At 41.6% G+C, this 20,866-nt stretch overlaps 1 protein-coding gene across 25 annotated transcripts in view; it reads left to right on the top strand.

The window, feature by feature from the left end:
- CALD1 (caldesmon 1) overlaps nt 1–20,866 on the top strand; it is a 245,624-nt gene that overhangs the window by 196,273 nt on the left and 28,485 nt on the right. For 13 of the 25 annotated variants that reach the window (XR_010592602.1, XR_010592601.1, XM_005288047.5 and 10 more), the window contains 3 exons: nt 14,172–14,318; nt 16,070–17,330; nt 17,986–18,069. Coding sequence is in view for 23 of the 25 variants with exons in the window: in XM_005288047.5 (XP_005288104.2) it covers nt 14,172–14,318; nt 16,070–17,330; nt 17,986–18,069 (1,492 nt within the window). In the remaining 2 variants the exon portion in view is untranslated. The remainder of the gene's footprint in view (nt 1–14,171; nt 14,319–16,069; nt 17,331–17,985; nt 18,070–20,866) is intronic. The other 12 variants (XM_065567255.1, XM_065567262.1, XM_005288055.5 and 9 more) reach the window with 4 other exon arrangements.

The following is a 20,866-nucleotide window of genomic DNA, read 5'->3' on the forward strand; positions in this document are numbered from 1 at the left end:
TAGGGACCTAAATCACACAGGCATTTCTGAAAAGTGTATCCATATTTTCTTGCAAGCAGATTGTCATTTTCTCTGATTTATTAGTTTTTCAAAATTAATGTTTGGATATTTTCTGTCAATAATTCTTGGTTCGGAGGTAATTTGGTAACAAATATTTGATACTTGAAATTGAATGTATTTTGACTGGACATTCAAGTTCTGTAGCATGTTTATCTTCCCTGACTGGAGAAGAGTGACTCTCAGCTTCAGATTTCCAATATGAATATTCATTTATTGTGAATTCCAAATTCATTTTCCATAAATATTTTACAGTATTCACTTAAAACACACTATTTTGGCAAACTTTCCTGCCAGTAACCTAATTTGTTAGCATATTAATGGAAAGTACAGTAACTCCTCACTTAAAGTCATCCCGTTTCATGTTTTGTTGTTATGTTGCTGATCAATTAGGGAACGTGCTCGTTTAAAGTTGTGTAATGCTCCCTTATAACGTCGTTTGGCAGCTGCCTGCTTTGTCTACTGCTTGCAGGAAGAACAGCCCCTTGCAGCTAGCTGGTGGGGGCTTGGCAGCCCCCTATCAGCTCCCCGCTCCCCTAAATTCCCTGTGCAGCAGCTGCCTGCTGTGTCCGTCCCCCCACTGCCACGTGCTGCTCCTGCCCTCTGCCTTGGAGCTGCTCCCAGAGACTCCTGCTTGCTGTGCTGGGGGGGGGGGGAGGGAAGGAAGAGGGGGGCTAATGTCAGGGTGTCCCCCTCCACCCTGCTCCTGCACCTTGCTTACCCCATCTTCCATAGAGCAGGGCTGCGGTCTCAGCAAGCTGATCTAATTAACAAGGCAGTGTACTTAAGGGAAATGCGCATATCTCCCTCCATTCCTGCTGCCTTGCAGAGTGAGAGAGTTAACCCTTGAGGACTCAGCCAATTGCTGGTTCATCATTTAGCAGTAAGGGAAATATCCCACCCTCTGACTCCTCCACCTCAACCAAGCTTCATAATCATCATCACTGTGTACCAGTAGTAAATTGTTTGTTTAAAACTTATACTGTGTGTGTGTGTGTGTGTGTGTGTGTGTGTGTGTGTGTGTATATATATATAATATAGTCTTTTGTCTGGTGAAATTTTTTTCCCTGGAACCTAACACCCTCATTTACAAGAATTCTTATGGGGAAATTGGATTAGCTTAACATTGTTTCGCTTAAAGTCGCATTTTTCAGGAACATAACTACAACGTTAAGTGAGGAGTTACTGTACCCAATAAAGGGACATGAACAAACTTGAAGTAGATGTATTTAAAAATTCAAATGAATATAGGCAAAATATATTTTGCATTATTTGTCCAGCTCTAGTTATGAATCATTGTATTGCAAGTTTGCGGCTTTTTAAATGGCCCTTTCTGTAAATTGTTGCACAAACCGGCCAAATAATGGTAGCAATAGTGTGCTGTTAATAAAACTGTACATGATCTTGCATATCTTTATTGGGCAATTCATTTCTGGGAAGAATTTTTGCCTTTCATGAAGGTGGAAGACATACCAGGATTAACTTTCAGAGTCATGCATGGAATGAACCTACCTCTAATCCTGTTAGCAAACAACAGGATCAGTGCTCGTGATTCCTGTACTGTCTCAGTGAAACTGTCTCCTAATCACCTGCACTGTCGCCAAGAAGTTTCTTAAGTGCATGAAAGAGAGACAGAGGCTTGTTTTTGAAGTTCTTTTTAAAAACAGACATAAGTTTCACTTAAAACAAATTCTCCACACACAGTATCCCTCTAGTGTTTGTACAAAGAATCAGCACAGGCAAAACTTTGTGACATCTGATTCTTGTTAGTTCTTTTCCACACACCATATGTTGTAGCTCTGAACATATTTGTAATACCATTTTTTCCCTAATGTGGTTTATTTCAATTAACATAAGACTTCACAGTCCACTGTGTTTCAATGCGTGTCGTTTTCTTAGAGCAGTTGCTTTCCCGTTGTCTACAACTTTTATTTCAATATTTAGTCTGCTGCAATATGAGAGGGGTTGTCACCTTTTTGCAATTTTTTTTTTAGAGATTATTTTCATTTGATGTTCTTGGTGGTGAAGTGATGTCTGACAAAGTTAATTTCTTCAGACTCCTTTTGTAAAAAAACAACAACCGTGCAGCATGCATTGTTCATGCAGCACAGACTTTCCTGTATTTCTGGAAACTGTGGTGGGTGTCTTCAGAGACACCTCTGGCACTGAGCAATAATAAATTACTTCAGGAGACAGCACCACCCCTATATTCTCAGGGGGATCATTCAGAACCTTAGGCCCTTCTATTCATGGGTCCTAGAATAGTATTAACTCCCATCTTTGAGATTACACAAAAAATAGGCCCTGACTACTTGTAGTCATTAAAGATCATGTGGCACTTTTGGCAGAAGTGGGGGAGTTAGCCCTGCCATCTTGAACAAAACACAGTTTGAGTACATATATTCTACACAATTCCCTGCTTTTTTGATCAGTTATGGTGGCATTCTTCACTTCAAGTTTTAGGTGCTCAAAGCCAATCAAAACATGGGGAAATTTTTTTTTTAATTAAAATTCACAACTTTTGCAACCTCACAGCTTTCTAAGGCGATGTTTGGCTGAAATGTCACATCCGCCATGGCTGTCTGCGTGCATGATGGATGGCTATATGTTGTAAGTTTGCTGTGCAGCTGAGGAGTCTATGAGGGCATTTGGGTGTTGTGATGTGTGGGTGGTGAACACGTGATTGAGGTTGGTCTGGATGTTAACATTGTCTTAATTGGGTGATATCCTTGTTTTTAGTGCATGTGTTGATAGGAAATTCACTTGAGCAACCTTAACTCAAAATTGACAAAGCTTTTTGTGTGTGTGATCTATATTGAACATGCTGCACTTGCATATTACATCCATTCTATTAATTTTTCACAAGGGAAATGAAATGCAAGTATTGGTGTGTTAAGAAAGCTCTCTATTTCCTAGTGCAGCACTGTCAGACTTACATGTGCACAGAAAAGTCTTCCAAATAGGCAACCAGGATGAAAAGTGGTGGAAGAGATGAAGTTGAAAGGCCAGGGACTTGGTTTCCAGGTCACAGAGACACATTTAAATTTATAAGCACTCAGCTTTTGCATTTCCTGGATCCTAGCTTCTTTCCTGTATGCTAATTTGGATGGGTGCATCCGATTTTTTTTTATTAATTATTATTATTATTAACACTAGAAATAAAAATAAAATTAGATCACATTATCTGTAAAAAAAATGACTGCAATTACAGGCCCAAATTCAGATATGAGGCATAAAGTGGTTTAAGCTCATTCCCGTTACAGTCCCACGCTACCACCTAGGCCGAGCCTACGCGGTTGAAGCTTTGCTTACATTTCTCATTGCTGCTGCCACCAAGGTAGCTCCCACATGTGCTAGAGGAAACTTGTGCTTTGTGCACCACAACTGTAAGTGTTGCTCTGGGCAGAGTTACAAGCCTTGGTGCTTAACATTCCAAGGGTCACCTGGAACCCTATGTGCATTACAGCTGCTACCATGGCTACAGTCAGCAGAGTTGAGCCAGAGGTAGGTACAGTGACATAGTTTTTTTGTAAAAGGCCTAGTAAAGACACCTCTGTACAATCCCTCAGGCCTGTTTACATGCTACTACCAGGTGTAAAAAAGTCTAAGATATGACTGTAGTAGGATGGATGCTGTTTATATCTTATATAACTTATATCTTCTTCTGACATCTTGGTGGGTAAGTTACAGGAAAAAAACTCCACCTACTGAATTACCAGGAAAGTTGTCTGTGCAGCACTTCTTCTCAAATACAGCACTGAGCAGGCCTAATCCTGTTTAGTATGTGAGCTCTGATAGGAAATTTCCAGAATAAATGTTGACTGAGGGTGAAAAATGGGCATGTGCCCTCTAATTTGTTACTATCCCATTGAGTTTCCTCTCAGTAAGGCTGCAGAACTCATCATGTGCTTTCACTCCAATCCCCTCACCAGTTTTTCTTATGTGATTGTACCTCTGCTGAACTCAGCATTGTGGTTGACTGGAGGGTTCTGAAAATAGGCTTGTAACAACAACAACTTTTTTTCAGCCTTAAATATTTCTGCCTTAAATATAGCAACAGTGGCAAGGTAAATTAGTAAAAATAAAACCACATTCAAAGTAACTGGGCTTATGGTTTAAGTATATTACACATGGCATTTATATCAGTGTAAAAGTCTCTCTAAGGAAATGCAAGTTTCACACTCCCAATCTACTATTTCATAAAAAAATAAAACTCAAGAAATCTTTTCTTAAATTACAAAAATACAGGTGGAATCCTGAAATCTTTGCTTGCTTTTTCATTCAGTCTTCCTTACTTAAGCAAACCTCCCGGTGACTTCACTTGGAATTTAGGCCGAGTAAGAAATCAGTAAAAAGTGAGTTACAACTTCATTTATTATTTATTTGTGGTACAGTCAGGCCTAGAGACTGCAGCCTGATTCAGTGCCCCATTGCACATACTCGCAGTGAGAGGAAAGTTCATGATTTGGCTTGTAGCAATTGTGGGTAATATTCTGAAGCAAATCCTGATGTCATGTCTTACTCAGGCTAAAAGCCCTGGTCATGTTGCCTGAAAAGGACTGAGTAAGGATTTGGCCTATGGTGGTTTGGAATATGACATTTGTAATAAATCACTAAAAAGTAGAGGTGGTCGCATAGAATAGAAAGCAATTTGCTACAGTAGCAACAAATACAGCAATGATCACAATGGCACGTGCAGATGCAGAAATTAACTTTTACTGTCTTCCTTTTGAGATTTTATCTTGTTTTGGGGGAGGGATAGCTCAGTGGTTTGAGCATTGGCCTGCTAAACCCAGGGTTGTGAGTTCAATCCTTGAGGGGACCACTGGGGGATCTGGGGCAAAATCAGTACTTGGTCCTGCTAGTGAAGGCAGGGGGCTGGACTCGATGACCTTTCAAGGTCCCTTCCAGTTCTAGGAGATAGGATATCTCCATAGATTATATTATTATTATTATTATTATGTGCACTTCTTTGAATGGCCCATATGTAGGATTTCTGGGTGAATTCCACTAAGCTTTAAGGAAAGCAGTCATAGACTAACATTCAGTGGTTCAAAGCCCATAAGAAACTTTGCTAATTATTGTTTTCTTCTCGGTTACTGTTGTTTCTTTGTCTTAAAGCCTCTGAATTAAAACAGGTTTAATAGAGTACACTGCTCATCTATTGTGGATGAAGTGAAACTGCAAACCATTATAGACTCCACATGTTGAGAGAATTTCAAACTTTACTGGGACCCTTCCAACAAACCCTTTTATCTGCATATAATATATGTTGGATGCAAATTTGACATTATTTCAGTAGCTGAAGGTTTTTACCCTTCATGTTTACAGCCCTGCATGCGATTTGTGCTGAGGTACTCAGAGGCAGTTTCCAGAGCTATTTGGATGTGGTCAGAGAATCTGCTTGCATTTCACATTATGAAACAGATCATCAGTTTTCTGCCATGAAAAAATAACAGGGGCACGCATGAGTCATTTTGCCTTTGTACACAATAAGGCAGTGATATGATATGCTGGCTTCAACTGCAAGGTCTGGGTTTTAGGACCTGGATCTAAAAACAAAACAATAGTGTCATCATGAACCAGGGAACTGTGGGGGGTGAATTTGGCTGGATATGCCAAATTATTGGGAAAAACTGAGGTCCACATTTCAATGGAGGCCTCTGATTTTGGAAGGCAGGATCTATCCCAGGGGCTTAAGCACAGTTCTGAATATACAATGCTTACCTACAAACATGTTCCTCCTTTTGCCTTTCTCCTGCTACTAGGCAGGAATGACTAGGTATCCACAAAGTAACATTCTCTTTAATATGGAATCACTTTCCCCTGTGATCATTGGTCTGCTCATCACTTTTTTATACCTTGTGCCAGGGCCGGCTCCAGCATTTCTGCCGCCCCAAGCAAAAAAAAAACCAAAAAACTTCGCTCCTAGAGGAAGTGAGGGACCTACTGCCCCCGAATTGCCGCAGGTGCCGCCCCTCTCCCTTGGCCGCCCCAAGCACCTGCTGGAGCCAGCCCTGCCTTGTGCCAAAATGTGAAACATTCTGCTTTCACTCTTTGCAGATTCCCTAAAACGGATGAATGAATCTGTTCTTTCCTTAGTTAAGAGCAAGGGTTTAATGCTCCACCACATCAAAGGGGAACAAACCTCAAAGAATGAAAGATACAAGCTGATCTGTCAGATGGAAATTTTCTTTCCTATACTTATCTTTTCTCTCACAGAAAAATGCAAGGGGCCAGATCCTCAACTGATATAAAGAGTGGAGCATCTGGCTTAGTACAAGCTTTCATTTATTGCAGTTGTATACCCTATTTAACATTGCCATGTTTCATATTGATGCCTAAAATCGGCAAAAATAGGAATCATGACGAAAAGCAGGATATTCAGGATGCAAAGACTGAAAGAAAAATACTTAGGGCCAGATTCTGATTCCCTTACTCATATTGAATAAATATCTCTCCTTAGTGAAAATCATGCCTTTAAAATCAATGAGGGTACACAAAGTGAATAAGAACATCAGAAATAAGAAAAGCTGCAGTTGTGCAGAAGACACAGGTGAGACCACCGTATGTAAAGGTCTGCCATGCTTTTCATTGCCCCTGGAGAGCTGCACTGATGGAATACGTATGCAGTTAGCCCACCTAGAATATGTACTCTAGGAAGATCTTTGAAATAGCTAAGAAACTGTTGACAAGAAGACCAAAAATACATGAGAAACGGGGGTCTTGAAGAAACAAAAAGGCAAAGTCAGGTCAATGGCAGGAGATTCATAGTTTTTAAGTCCAGAAGGTAGTTCATCTAGTTTGACCTCCTGTATATTGCAGGGCATAATATGAGCCCAAATATTCAGGAAAGGCATCCAGTCTTGATATGAAGACAGCAAAGGATGGAGAATCCACCACTTTCCTTGGTAGTTTGTTCCACGTTCACTGTTAACAATTTGTGCCTTATTTCTCATTTTAATTTGTCTGACTTTAACGGCCCACCAATGGTTCTTTTTATTATTTTCTCTGCGAAATCAGATGTGAGAAACAAAATCCTGTGAGTCAAATTCAAAAGCATGAGACAGAAAGATCTTATTATTAAGTATTAAAATGAATGCACATACAGATAATTGTGATGGCTAAGTCAGGATCACTATAATCATGATTCTGAGTTTCCACTATAACCTCCTGCTTTCACTGATGCATGTCTCTTTGAAACATTAACATTTCTATGCTAGGTCCATATACAAAGGTGAATCTTTTTTTTAATAAGTTTGAGCAGAATCCCTACAACTTTTTGAGTACAATGGAGTAAGAGGAAAAAATAGAATTTTTCCAGTAATAAAAAAAAATGTAACCACACGTTTTAAGTCAGGCGTGAGCAAAACAGCTGAAGTTTGAAACATGAAACTTGACATAAATGTAACTCTCACTGGCAACTTGTGCCTTGGCTAGATTTGGAAAAAAATTGATTGCATTTGTTTATATTCATAGTTTTGAAGTGTGTCTGTTACAATACAAAGTATATGCACAATAAAACATTAGAAGCATATGCAGTAGTAACTATAAATTGACAGAATATCAACAATAACTAGGGTTGCCAACGTTGTAGTTAAAAAATAAAGGACTTTTTTCTTAACATTCCCTCCCCACCCCTTCTCCAGATATTATTAATTATTCTTCTTATTAAGAATAATTAATAAGCAGCACTCAACTACATTCGCCAGGCATATTTCTTGCTACTTTTTGCAGCATTCAGCAACTCCTGATCTTGTTGTACAGAGATGATAAAACAAGGGATGTCCCCTCTAATAAGGGACTGTTCGCAACTGTAACAATAACACAAAGGGAACTCCCCAACCTGTATAATAACAGAGTCCATCCTCACTCCACCCATCCCCTCAGGAAGAGCCTGAGTAAATAGACAGGCCTTTCAATGAGCACTAAAGGCTAACTAACCCAGCTCTGATGGAGCAAGTTTGTGAGCGAAGGCTGGTGTCAAGGGTCTTCTACTGAAGTCCCTCCTCTGGCACCAGCCTCCAGCCATACAGATCTACTGATCCACTGTCTTGGTGTTTAGATACTAATGTTCTACATGCCTTAGAAATAAGCTATGCAGATAGGACACATACCAGTACAGTACTTGGATGTATACACGGTCTGATCTCATTTCCCCTGCTGGAACACACAGAGAGTAAGCAGTCTCCAAGATGTGCAGGACCCAAACTATAAAACGCTTCAAGATAACAAAATGTTAGCCATTTGAAAATAGCTTACTGGATATGTGCAATAGAAAATTTTATTAAGCCTACAGTCGTGCATGTTTGTGCAGCTGGTTCAGTGTGCATTGGTTGGTAGAATGAGCATGCTATTTCCACCTGTGGCGGTATTTTCAAGGAGAAGAGAAAAAGGCTTAATAGTATATGGGGGACATGCTGTGGGGAAGGAAGCTGGACCATTTACAAAAATTCAGAAACCTTGGGGAGGTGAGATTTGTTTTGAAATTGTTTGCACCCCTCTGACTTCCTGCAGCCAGAATCTCTGCTCAGACGCACAGGTATCTCTTTCATTCTCAGTTTCCCCTCTCTAGTGGAGTGGTGAGACCAGCTTAAGTTAGTCACTTCCCTGTCACATCTGGATTCCTTAGCAATCTCCACAGTTAAGACACCTATTTTCCAGCTTTTGCCAACCACTGGATGAGGTTCATGACAAGTTGGGTTAGGCGATTGCTGATATTTATTAATATAGTTTAAATTATAACCCTGTAAGGATTTAGAACCATCAGGTTCAGCTTATAACTAATCAATGGAACTACGTATTTTCATTGCAACCTTCTTCTGCCTCCCCTTCCATTCCCTGATGAATTCCCCACATTCCCTCCTATTCTGTATTTGCACCTTGTATTAAATAAGACCGTAAGTTCTTTTTAGGGCAGTGACCATGTGTTCCTGTGTGTTTGTACAATGCCTGCTACAGTGGGCTTCCCATTTTGATTGGGACATTTCAGTGCTACCATAATATAGATATATTACTATTATTACTTTTATTTAACATGAGAGCTGGGCAACATTTTTTAAAGAAACTCTAAACCAGAAAGCCTGGGATGAGTTTGAGGTTTGAGCTGATTTGTGGAAACCAAGTGGAAACCAACTGAAGCTTGATGGTATTGAATGGTTATGGCACAAAAGCGTTCTAACCTTGGCTGAGATTCCCATTCAGTATTTTAGCTTTATTCAAATCCCAAACTCAAAATAAAACGCAGAGGATGCAAAATCTTTATGAACCAAAACCTGAGAAAGTTTGTGTGAGCCTGTATAAACCAAAACCACGAGTTTCACACACAGCTCTAGTCACAGATCTGTCACAGAAAGCCCTATGGTGACATCTTGGCTCTTTTGAAGTCAAAGGGAGTTTTGCCATTGACTTCAGTGGGGCCAAGATTTCACCCCCGGAGGTTTAAAAATTATTCCACCTGTTCTGCAGGGACAAATGTCTATTTTTGCAGGAACTCAGTGTTAATTTATAAAATCCACATTGCAGAGTAGGAAATGTCCTGTGGGGCAAATGGAATTTTTGGTTTCCAGTATTTCACATGCACTGTAATAAGGTATTATAATAGTAATAAGGTCTTATTACTAATGATTAACAAGAGAGCTATGTTAACACGCTTCAGGACTTTGACACAGTTGAATGATCATAGATTACAATTTATTTTCCATGTCATAAGCATAGAGAGTTTAATCAAAGAAGCAGCCAACTCTCTGCTCTTTTCCTATCATCACTTGGATAAAGAGCGCGTCATCTTTGGTAGAGAGGCAGGAGGCAGTTTCCAGCCATCTTCCTTTCATCTGAATGTTTAATAAGATGTATCAGGTGTCAGAAAGTGTGGAGGACCTGTTGAGTGCAAGCTGTTTTCTCACTGCTTAATATAGCAGAGTAGCTAACGGAATACAGAAACTTACCTGGAAAGAAACACATCTGCAGAACGTGACAAATGGATGTAAGGTTGGTTAAGCGCGGTTTGCGTGGATTCAGCATATCAAAACAGCTCTTCAAGGGTGGATTATAGAGAAGTAACAAAGGTCATTATGGTTATCAAATAACCCTCTCTCAGATATGTAGCACTGAGGTCTGGGCTTCTTTATTTTGTTATTTACTATTTGCATTAAAAGTGTGCTAGATGATGGACAGCATAAATGCAAAAACAGGGTTTTTGCCCTAAAGAGCTTCTAGTCTAATTTTAGATGTGATGCAACTAGTGAGAGGACCAAACAGTGGGGGAGAAAATGTGATGAAGGACATGGGTTACTGCAGTCACATCACATCAGTGAGCACATAGTTACTCATGTATAGTGGGTGCATGTATTGGTGGTTCCGCTGGAGAGGTTTATGTACTTTTAATGTTAAACTAAGGATATGTCTACACTGCAGCGTAAGCCCAGGCTAGAGGCCAGGCTCAAGCTAACCTCCCTTGCATCTACACTGCAATTGCGCTAACCCAGGGCTCACACCCAGGGTCCCACAACTCTGGAGGGCTGGAGGGGCCAAACTTGAGTTAAGCCGGGACCCAGGGTCCAAGCCCTATTGCTTTGCAGTCCAGACGTAGGCTCACTTGACTTGGAATCAGCCAGAAGTATCCCACAATTCCATGGGACAACTTCTTTAGTCCTCTCTATCCCAACAATCTGCAATCCACTCTATTGAGAACAGAAGCCACAAACACACACCCCTTTGCCAACTGCAGCAGCTCAGGTCAGCGTTGTCCCATTCTCTTCTGATCACCGATCTGCAAGCACACTATCAGAGAGCCTCTTGAGTTTGCAATGGAGAACGAACCAATCAAACCTTTTGTAAAGTGAGCTGCTTCCTGGTAATGTGCAAGGTGGGCAGTAAAGTTTTCCCACAGTGCACCACGATCCTAGGGCTAAAACGGCCACATTTCAGGGAGGGGGCATTAGGGACTCTGGGATATGGTTATTTTGACTTGGGTCTGTGCATTGTAGTGTGGACACCAGAGCCCTAGGTTCAAGCACAGGTTAGAAAAGTCTTAGCATAGAGTTAAAATACAGTGTAGATACACAAACCAGGGTTCCCTATCATGAGTCAGCTGATAGAAGTCCCACTAACCCTGGGCTTACATTGCAGTGTAGACATACCCTTAGTTGCTTCTTCATGCATCAGGGAGGAAGAGAGATTTTAGGAGAGATTTGAGACAAGGTTGGTAGTATTTGCGAATTGAATACAGGGGCGCTGGAACAATTTGTATAGTGGGGCTGCTGAGAGCCATTGAGCCAAACTGTAAACCCTGTATATGATGGAAACCACTTCAAGCTGGGGGGTGCAACAGCATCACTACTTCCAGCACCTATGGCTGAATATGGACGGCATTTCATGAATACAGGATAGTGTGGAAAAAGACATGAGAGGCAGGCGTGGGAGAAGGAGCTTTGTAGTCAGAGGAATAGATTGTCAAGTGCACAAATGGCACTTAGATGCCTTACTCCCATTGATTTTCCTATTGTCTAACTCTCTTTGAAGGCCAATGGGAGTTGAGCATCCAAATTGAAAATCTATCCCATAAAGGATTCCAGAGCAATTTTCTTAACACCAAGGTTGCTAATTATATTATGCCTAGCTATTCCCTCCTGCATTTTCAACTGGAGGAATTTTTCCTCCTATTTTAACTGTTGCACAGTGTGACTGGTTTGTAAAGGCTGCCATGTTTTATTCCAGAAATAGTTGCATTTCTGAGATGAGTGAAGCAGCCCATAGAGAGACAGCCTAGAAAGTAATTTGGGACATTTCTGGATAAAATATGCTACAGAAAACTAAGATACTATTAGTAATTATTGCTATTGCATCTACTAATCAAACATTGAGGAAAAGTAATGAATTCACACACATACCAACATAAAAGTTAATCTTTGCGTGTAGCGTCTGATAGTTGCATTGTTTTTGTGCATGTACCTATATACTGTAGGCAAGCTATTCGGTATAACATATACAATAGGTGCACTTAAAAGTTACTACCACTTTGAGGGATATTACTAGTTTTGGGGTTTTTTTTACTTATTATTTGTATTATAGGGGCCCAAGAACAGGAAACATAAGTTTTGCCCTCATCTGACATATGTAGCAGGTTAAGGATATTTTGGTTTCCTTTTTAACTTTCGGGTGGATTGGTGATTTTCAAAAAGGGCATACGGGGGTTTCTTCACTTTGCTGTGTATGAGCCTTCTATTTGTGCATAGAGGGAGGAGTAAACAACTTCATCATCTTTTAGGGTCATGGTTTAGACATCACACTAACCATGTCTGGTGGAAACTGACTCACCCATCCTCATTGCCCAGCTGCCAGAGGCTAAACACAGCACTCCTTTGTCAAAGTATTGTCAGAGCCACAATAGAGGGCTCTCACAGCTGGAGTTCTGACAGGACTAAAAACATGTAAGGCTCCATGCAGCCAGAGTCTTTCATTGTTAAGTGGTCCTTTTGCAATCAGTTTATTCAGTGCATTTGTATCGCAGGGAGAGTCTGCCTCCAGGAACATAGTTAAGACCCCATTAGTTTGTTATTGCTTTCACTTGCTTTCCATTTTAGAACTAAATGAATAGTTGGTATCCCTTTAAATTAATGGCAAATGACAATGGCTTTTTTTCTGTCTTCCCTGCCCCTTCTCTTCTGCTTTGACCTCTCCTCCCAACTTTGCCATGATTTGTGGCCACTCTACTTCACCCACCCTTCACTTTCTGTGATGAGGACTTTTAATGAAAAGGAGAAGTTAAAAGCTCTTGTGGGGAGGAGGGCATGAATCATAGAATCATAGAAATGTAGGGCTGGAAGGGACCTGACGAGGTCATCTAGTCAGGCCTCTGTGCTGAGGTAGGACCAAATATACCTAGACCATCCTTGACAGGTATTTTGTCTAACCTGTTCTTAAAATCCTCCAGTGACAGGGATTCTACAACCTCCTTTGGGAGCCTATTCCAGTGCTTAACCACTCTTATAGTTAGAAAGGGTTTCCTAATAGCTATCTTAAATCTCCCTTGCTGTAAACGTAGCAATTTATTTCTTGTCCTACCCTCAGTGGACATGGAGAACAATTGATCATCATCCTCTTTATAACAGCCCTTCACATATTTGAAGACTTATCATTACTCTCCTCAGTCTTCTATTCTCTAGACTAAACAAGCAAAGTGTTTCACATAGGAAAAAAAATCAAATCCACAACTGGGAAATAACTGGCTAGGTGGCCATACTGCTGAAAAGAATCTGGGGGTTATAGTAGATGACAAATTGAACGTGAGTCTACAATGTGATGCAGTTGCAAAAAAGGCTAATATCATGCCGGTGTGTAACAACAGGAGTGTCGTATGGGAGACCCAGGAAGTAACTGTCTCACTCTGCTTGGCACTGATGAGGCCTCAGCTGCAGTTTTGTGTCCAATTCTGCGTGCCACACTTTAGGAAGGATGTGGACAAATTACAGAGCGTCCAGAGGAGAACAACAAGCCTTTGCTGAGGCACAGTGTTGGTGAGAGGGACATGGGGAGAAGTTTGCACTGCTGCTATGCTTTCACAAAGAGTAAGACTGATAGGAAGCTAACATATGCCAAACCAGATTAGACCACTGGTTTAATCAAGGAAGGTATTCTGCTTCCAACAGTGCCTAATACATAATGTTTCTGAAGAAGTCATCCCTTCCTCCACCCACTCATTTTCACAGCCTGTTGTGCAGTGATGGACGTAGGAGAAAAGATCCTTCCAGATCCTTGCAGGCAGTCAAATTACTTCACTTACTTTAGCATTCTAAATGAGAGGCTTATATCTTGCTTCCCTTTCAGTCAGGATGAATTCCATTGTAGTAATCTTCTAGGGGAGATGATCACGCTGGGCTTTCAGCCTTGTGTCTACACCATGGTGGTCTGATCTGGAGCTGTGATGTCAAAGAGAGCACTAATTGAAAAAGCAAAGTAAAATTTTTGCATAAACTTCTGTATTTGACAATGTCCCTTTAAATCACATAGCCAGCACCACTGAAGGCATATTTTGGATTGCACAAATCATTCATAAAACATATGAATATATATGGTCTTATCTTTATTAACCCCTTTCAAATGATGCATTGCAGACTAGCCTATCAAAGAAATGATGATGATGAGGAAGAAGCCGCCAGAGAACGCCGTCGACGGGCTCGACAGGAGAGGCTGCGGCAAAAGGAAGATGATGATCTAACAGGACAAGTGACAGAGAAATCAGAAGTTAATGCCCAGAACAGGTAAGCTTCTACTCCGTGGGTTGTGTATAGATGAATTGGCAGAGTTTTCAGTCCAGGGAATGGATATATTTAGAGCATATACTTCAAGTTTTAGAAATTAAGATCCAGATTCTGCCAATCTTACTTTGAATAAGACCTTACTCTGTGAGAAGTCCCACTGGTATCAAAGGAACTGCTTGGAGATGAAGGTACTACTCATGGTGAGCAAAGGCGGAAGAATTGGGCCTTAAGTATTTCTATCATTAGAATATATCTTTGTAAATAAATAAAATCAGAGCAAACCTACAATTATAATAAGATGTTTGTTCATAACCTTTTCAGGGATCAGTAATATTTGTTATTGCATCAAGTGATAGGTCAGATCTAGACCTCAAGCTGAAATTCACCTCCACTAGTTCCCATGTCTGGTAGATAGAACCCTCCTTGCTGAGCAGGGGAAAGTTCGGAAAAAAGAGATGTTCTTTGTTCATGGATGCTCACCATTTTCCTGTGCAAAGAAAAAACATCTGGAAAGGGAAAAAATGAATATAGAAGAAGAACAATACCACAGAAGTTTGAAGGAGCCTAGATCCCTCGGGAGACTGGCAATGGAATCCAGTACTGGTACCGATGGCTAGACAATGGCATGTATGAAACTAGGTTGGTGGACCAGTGTCCATATCACAATTGCATTTTTCACTAATTGCGCCCTCACTTGCAGGCAGTCTCAGCACAGGCCATTTGTACAGAACTGGGGCATAGGTGGGCATGCCTAGCTGGCATAGCTGGGCTCGTGGCCACCAGCCAAGGATGGCCACGAGGTGGAGTCAGTGAGCAGGGATCAGAGTAATCGCTAGAGCTGGGATTGGTAAACAAGGGTCAGAGTCAGGCTGGGGTCGGAGACCAGAAGTAGTACCAGGATGGAATCAGGAGGCAGAGTTAAGGTCAGGCTCAGGCTGGGGTCAGAGACTGGAGATCAGGAAGCAAGGTGCTGTCCTAAGTCACAGCTGACCAAAAGTCCATGCTGTTGCCCAGATAATTTCCTGGGCCACCCTCCAGGGTTAAATAGTGTGCTTGGCCAATCAGAGTGCTACAATGTGATGTCACTCTAGACAGTGCTTCTTGGATAGGGTGCTGTATGCTTCCGAGTGGGAATGTGGCAATGTCAGCTGTCCCAGGCTCTGGGGACTTGCGTTCTAATCCCATGGATCGTTATACCATCACTGGAAAGAAACAGCCACCTTCCCATTAGTAGAGATGTTCCCATTGAAATACCTGTGTGTTTTGCTTGAGTAAGGACCTCAGACTTTGGTCCTATATTAAGAACTTTTAATTAATGAGACTTCATGTTAAGGGAAAGAGCTAGCAGCTTTATTGAACACATCAAGCCAAGATGAAGGTCTCCACAGAACAAAACCCAAATATTCCTCAGGGCTGTCTCTAGTTCAGTTGTTGCAAGGCTCCAGGGACCAATCTAATGCCTACTGAAGTTAATGGAAGTCTCCCATTGACTTCAATAGGTGTGGGATCAAGTCCCTACTCAGGAGCATGGAGGAAAAGCTTTCTCAGTCATCATTATTATGAAACACAAATTCGTTATAGACGGAAATTCCATAATTATCCCTGGCATTGTTTTGATAAATCTTTAAAGTATCTGACCTATCCCATTCTAGAGCCATGTGATAATGTTAATGTATTCTATTTCTGGAAAATAACTAAGCAAATGCTTTGTTATGGTGCTTGATTAATGCAAAGTTGTCACTTCTGTACAGTGTGGCAGAAGAGGAGACCAAACGTTCTACAACAACACTAACAAACACTCAAGGGGAAGGGGAAGATGATGCTGCATTCTTGGAGAGATTGGCAAAAAGGGAGGAAAGACGCCAAAAGCGTCTCCAGGAAACCCTGGACCGTCAAAAGGAGTTTGACCCAACAGTCACAGACGAGGGCTTGTCACTACCAAGTGGGAGAGAGATAAACAATGTGGAAGAAAATGAGACCATGGGGAAAGAGGAAAAGATTGAAACCCGCCGAGGACGTTACGAGATAGATGAAGTCGAAACTGTCACTACATCGTACCAGAGGAACAACTGGAGGCAAGATGAAGAAGAAGAAGAAAAGAAAGAAGAAAAAGATAAGGAGGAGGTGCAGGAGGAAAAGCCAGAGCAGAGAACCATAGAGGAAAATCAGGTAGAAGTAACAATAGAAAAGAAAACAATAGACAAAGAAGAGGGACCGGTGGTATTAGAAGTAAAAACCCTAGATGTCAATGTAGAGGAACACAAAGCAGAGAATGATATGGGTGTCCTACGGGTAGGGGAGCCCAGGGCAGGAGTGGAGGCCATAAATCTAACTTTAGTTCTAGATCATGAGAAGCTTAGGAATGAAGAAGAGGAAAAGGCTGAGGAAGAAAAGAAGAGAACAGAGGAAAGGGAAAGGCTTGAGGCAGAAGAGAGGGAGAGGGTTAAGGCAGAGGAACAAAAAAAAGCTGAAGAAGAAAGAGCGAGAATTGAGGCAGAAGAGAAAAGAGCAGCCCAGGAAAAAGAAAGAATTGAGGCAGAAGAGAGGGAGAGGATTCAGGCAGAGGAGGAGAAGAGAGCAGCTGAAGAAAGGGAGAGGGCAAAGGCAGAGGAGGAGAAGAGAGCAGCTGAAGAAAGGGAGAGGGCAAAGGCAGAAGAGGAGAAGAAGAAAGCAGAAGAAAGGGAGAGGGCTAAGGCAGAGGAGAAGAAGAAAGCAGAAGAAAGGGAGAGGGCTAAGGCAGAGGAGAAGAAGAAAGCAGAAGAAAGGGAGAGGGCAAAGGCAGAGGAGAAGAAGAGAGCAGCTGAAGAAAAAGCTAAGCTAGAAGAGGAGAAATTAAAGGCAAAACAAAAGGTAGAAGAGAAAAAAATGGAAGACAAAAAAGTAGAAGATAAACAGGTAAAAGAGAAGAAAATAGAAGAAAAACAGGTAAAAGAGAAGAAAATAGAAGAAAAACAGGTAAAAGAGAAGAAGGTGCAAGAGGAAAAACCTCAAACAGTCTCCCTAAGAAAACAGGTACAGTAAACATTTTGCACCAAACTGATGATGCCTGTGATTTGTGAGAAATGTAATGCAAAAAAAAAAAAAAATTGGACTGGAATTTACTCACAATTCTGTTCCTGTGTTTAAACTACTAACTCTGTTTCATCAATATTTGATTTCCTTTTTACTAAAGCTTCTTGCTCCTACTTATCAATAATGCAATGCATGGCACACTTATGCTTCCCCACCCTGGCTCTGAGATCCTGCAAAGGAAAACCTTGCATGTCAAGATCTCTGCACAATTTACCGCTGCCTTTTCCTGTTGCTTTAAGCCAGCCCAGTGCAATAATGCCCGAGGGATGGAAAAGCACAATTGGACACAGGAGATATGTGGGCACCTGGGAAACGCTGTGTGAAGAATGCTGACTAGAAATGTATGTTGTTTGAAGCAAGCACAGCTGGGGGCGCTCTCTGCTGGGATATGTGTACAGTGGCACGCGAGGGAGAAGGAAGCGCAAAAGTCCAGAGGGGGTATGGGAGCACAGTCCCTTGCGAGGGGAAGAACAAGCACAGCTGCACATGGAGATGTGGGCACAGCAGCACAAGACGGGTATGTGAGCACAGCTTTGGCAAATGGGAATGGACAGGGCTTGTTGTAGAATGACATTTTCATCTTAAAAATAAAAAGGGGGAAGAAAAAGAGGTTAAAGTGGAAGCTAAAAAAGAAAAGTTACCAGACGAGAAACTTCAACCCACCTTCAAAAAACAGCAGGTAATTATGATCTACAAAAATTGATGCTATAAGGAAATGTTCACGAATTTAAACAAATTCAGCATGAGCCCTTAGCGTAAAGGCCCGAATCAGCAAAACACTTAAGCACATGCTTCACGCTAAGCAGGTGGATAGTCTCATTCATGTCAGTAGGGATGGGACTATTCATATGCTCAATGTTAAGCATCTGGTTAAGTATTTTGCTAACTGGGGCCTTAGGACCAAATCCTGTTTGCCTTACTTAACACGAGTACCCCAGTGACTTCAATGGGACTCACTCAAGTAAGTGATGCAAGCAAGATTTGGGCCCTGGAGATGAATTTCTCAGGATTGTACCAACTAATCATCCTTCCCTGGTTTCCTCTACTTTACTACAAACTTTACTCTTGTGACTGAGACCTACTTTCATAATAATCATGGATGCTTCCAGGTCCCTTTGGCCACTTAACTGATCTAACTAATGATTTTTCTTCCCCCAAATAATCCAGTGCCTAATTATATAAACCTTGCAGACCCAAGATTCTTTTTTTGTTTTAAAGAGAAATTCTACAAAATTTACTGCATTGCATTTCTACTGTAAACACAGGAGCTGGTGCCATGGTGTTTTACTGTATGGTAAGTAAATAAGATTGGGAACCATTTACTCCTGAGATTTGTAATTGGCAAACAGGGAGAGGTGCTTAGTCTTTGTGCAATGGACCCGCTTTTGGCACAATCCTGCGAAGTGCTGAGTGCCTCAACTTCCATTGACTTTAACAGAAAGTTGAGGGTGCTCAGGGCCTTGCAGGATTGTGCCCCTTTGGGCTCAAGCACATCCATGTGGTATAAAGTAAGCCATAGCCCCCCGGATGGATATTTAGTAAAGGTGGGGTGACCTGCCTGTGTATCTGCTTGGAGAACCTGAAGGCCAGATCTGCTGCTGCTGTAAATCAGTGCCGCTCCATTGAAGTTGCCGATTTGCACCTGCTGAGGTTTTGGCCCAATATCTTGGGTGTAGAAAAGCAGCTAGTGGAACTCAGCCTATTATAGGTGATTATCCCACCCTGAGGATCAGGCCTGATAGCAAATGATGCTACAGACTTTTCTGGAGTGCAGTGCCCAGTTTCAGACACCTCAATTGAAGATGGACATAGGTGAGATTGAAAAGATCCAAAGAGGGCAATGAAGAGGGTAGAAAAGTGTTTGTAATTCATATGAGGAGAGATTGGTAAAACTAGGATAATTTAGCCTGCAAAGGAGAATAGTTAAAGGACTCTTCATGTTGATTCTTACGACAGTGAAGGTTAAATTAAAAACTGAACAGTCACTCTGATTGCCTCACAAAACCGAGCAAAGAGTTATTCAATGAAATGAGGGCAAGATTGGGAGTGACCAAAAGATGTTACAAACTGATGACAGTTCATTAGAGTGAGTGAACAGAAATGATTGTCTCTGACTAGTTCCTAGAAGTTAGGAGTCCACGTCTTCAAATCCACTACTGTTGCTACTAGCAATAATAGGCTTGGCTACTGGTAGTCACAGCGTCAAAGCTAAAGAATGCATGTAAAGCAAATACAAGGAAAATATTCCTTCGCAACAAGGAGTCAACCTGTGGAATTTACCACCACACAAAAACAGATCATACTGGAGATTCTTTTAAAAAGGAGCTGGATAAATATATGACCAATCATGTCAATTTCACTTGGCCTCGCTAGATTTTCATCCTGCAGAGTGCTGAGTGCCCTTAATTCCCATTGAAGTTAATTGGAGCTGAAGATGCTCTGCATCTCACAGGACCCCCATGAGTATAGGCTGCAAGAGCGAACCCTTAAAGATAATGGCCAACTTTCTCAGAAGGGATTAGAGATTTTGCATTCCTCCGTTTTTGGGTGCTCAACTTGAAACACCTTTAAAAGTCCCCATTTTTGGAACGTGCTAAGCACCCACCTCCCAAAAGGTATCTCAAGTTGAACACCAAACCAAAATCATTAGTCCCTTTTGAAAATCTTGGCCATCTCTTTTTGGTTTAAAACAAGAATGGTATTCTCACAACTGCAAAAAAGCCTTTCCGTACACGCCTTCCATGACAGTGATACACAAAATTCAACACAAAAACACAAAGCCTGTGTTTTGACAAGTTACGTAGTTATTAATAGAGTTGAGAGACTGCAAGCCTGACTAGATCTGGGGGCATTCTTCTCCTCACTTTGTTACCTCAGATTTATGCCTACGTACCTGTGTTATACCAGTGCACATCCACTGTAAGTGAGATCAGAATCTGGCCCTCACAGTGTAGGTTTCACTCAGATTAGCAATCAAAAGTCTGACCGCTTCTTTGAACTGTCCCAACTGGTCTGGAAAGTTCATCAGAACAAGTTTTCTCATGACATGAGACTCCTGGTATTTCCTGCTTCTGGTTTGGCTAGACGTGCTGCAAAAGTAGCCTTTTCTCATGGTATATAGGTATCTCTACTTTGATAGAGATGGGCCCCAAAGCTAAACCTTAGGGTACCTCTACACTGCAGCGGGGCGTGCACTTTCCAGCTTGGGTAGACAGATAGACGGTAGCTCTTCTTGAGCTAGTGCACTAAAAATAGTAACGTAGCCAATGGTAGCACAGGCAGCAGCTTGGGCACATACCCAAGGGGTCTGTGCAGGTTTCTACTCAAGTGGCTAGCCTGAGCTGTCACCCGTGCTACCCTTCTAATTTTAGCACACTAGTGTGTCTTTGTCTGCCTGAGCTGGGAATCATGCTCCCAGCTACCGCCTAGAGATAGCCATAGATGCCCACAGTTTTTTGGGGCCTTCCAAAATTGAA

This window comes from Chrysemys picta, chromosome 1 (genome assembly GCF_011386835.1).
Source record: "Chrysemys picta bellii isolate R12L10 chromosome 1, ASM1138683v2, whole genome shotgun sequence".
NCBI lineage: Eukaryota > Metazoa > Chordata > Testudines > Emydidae > Chrysemys > Chrysemys picta.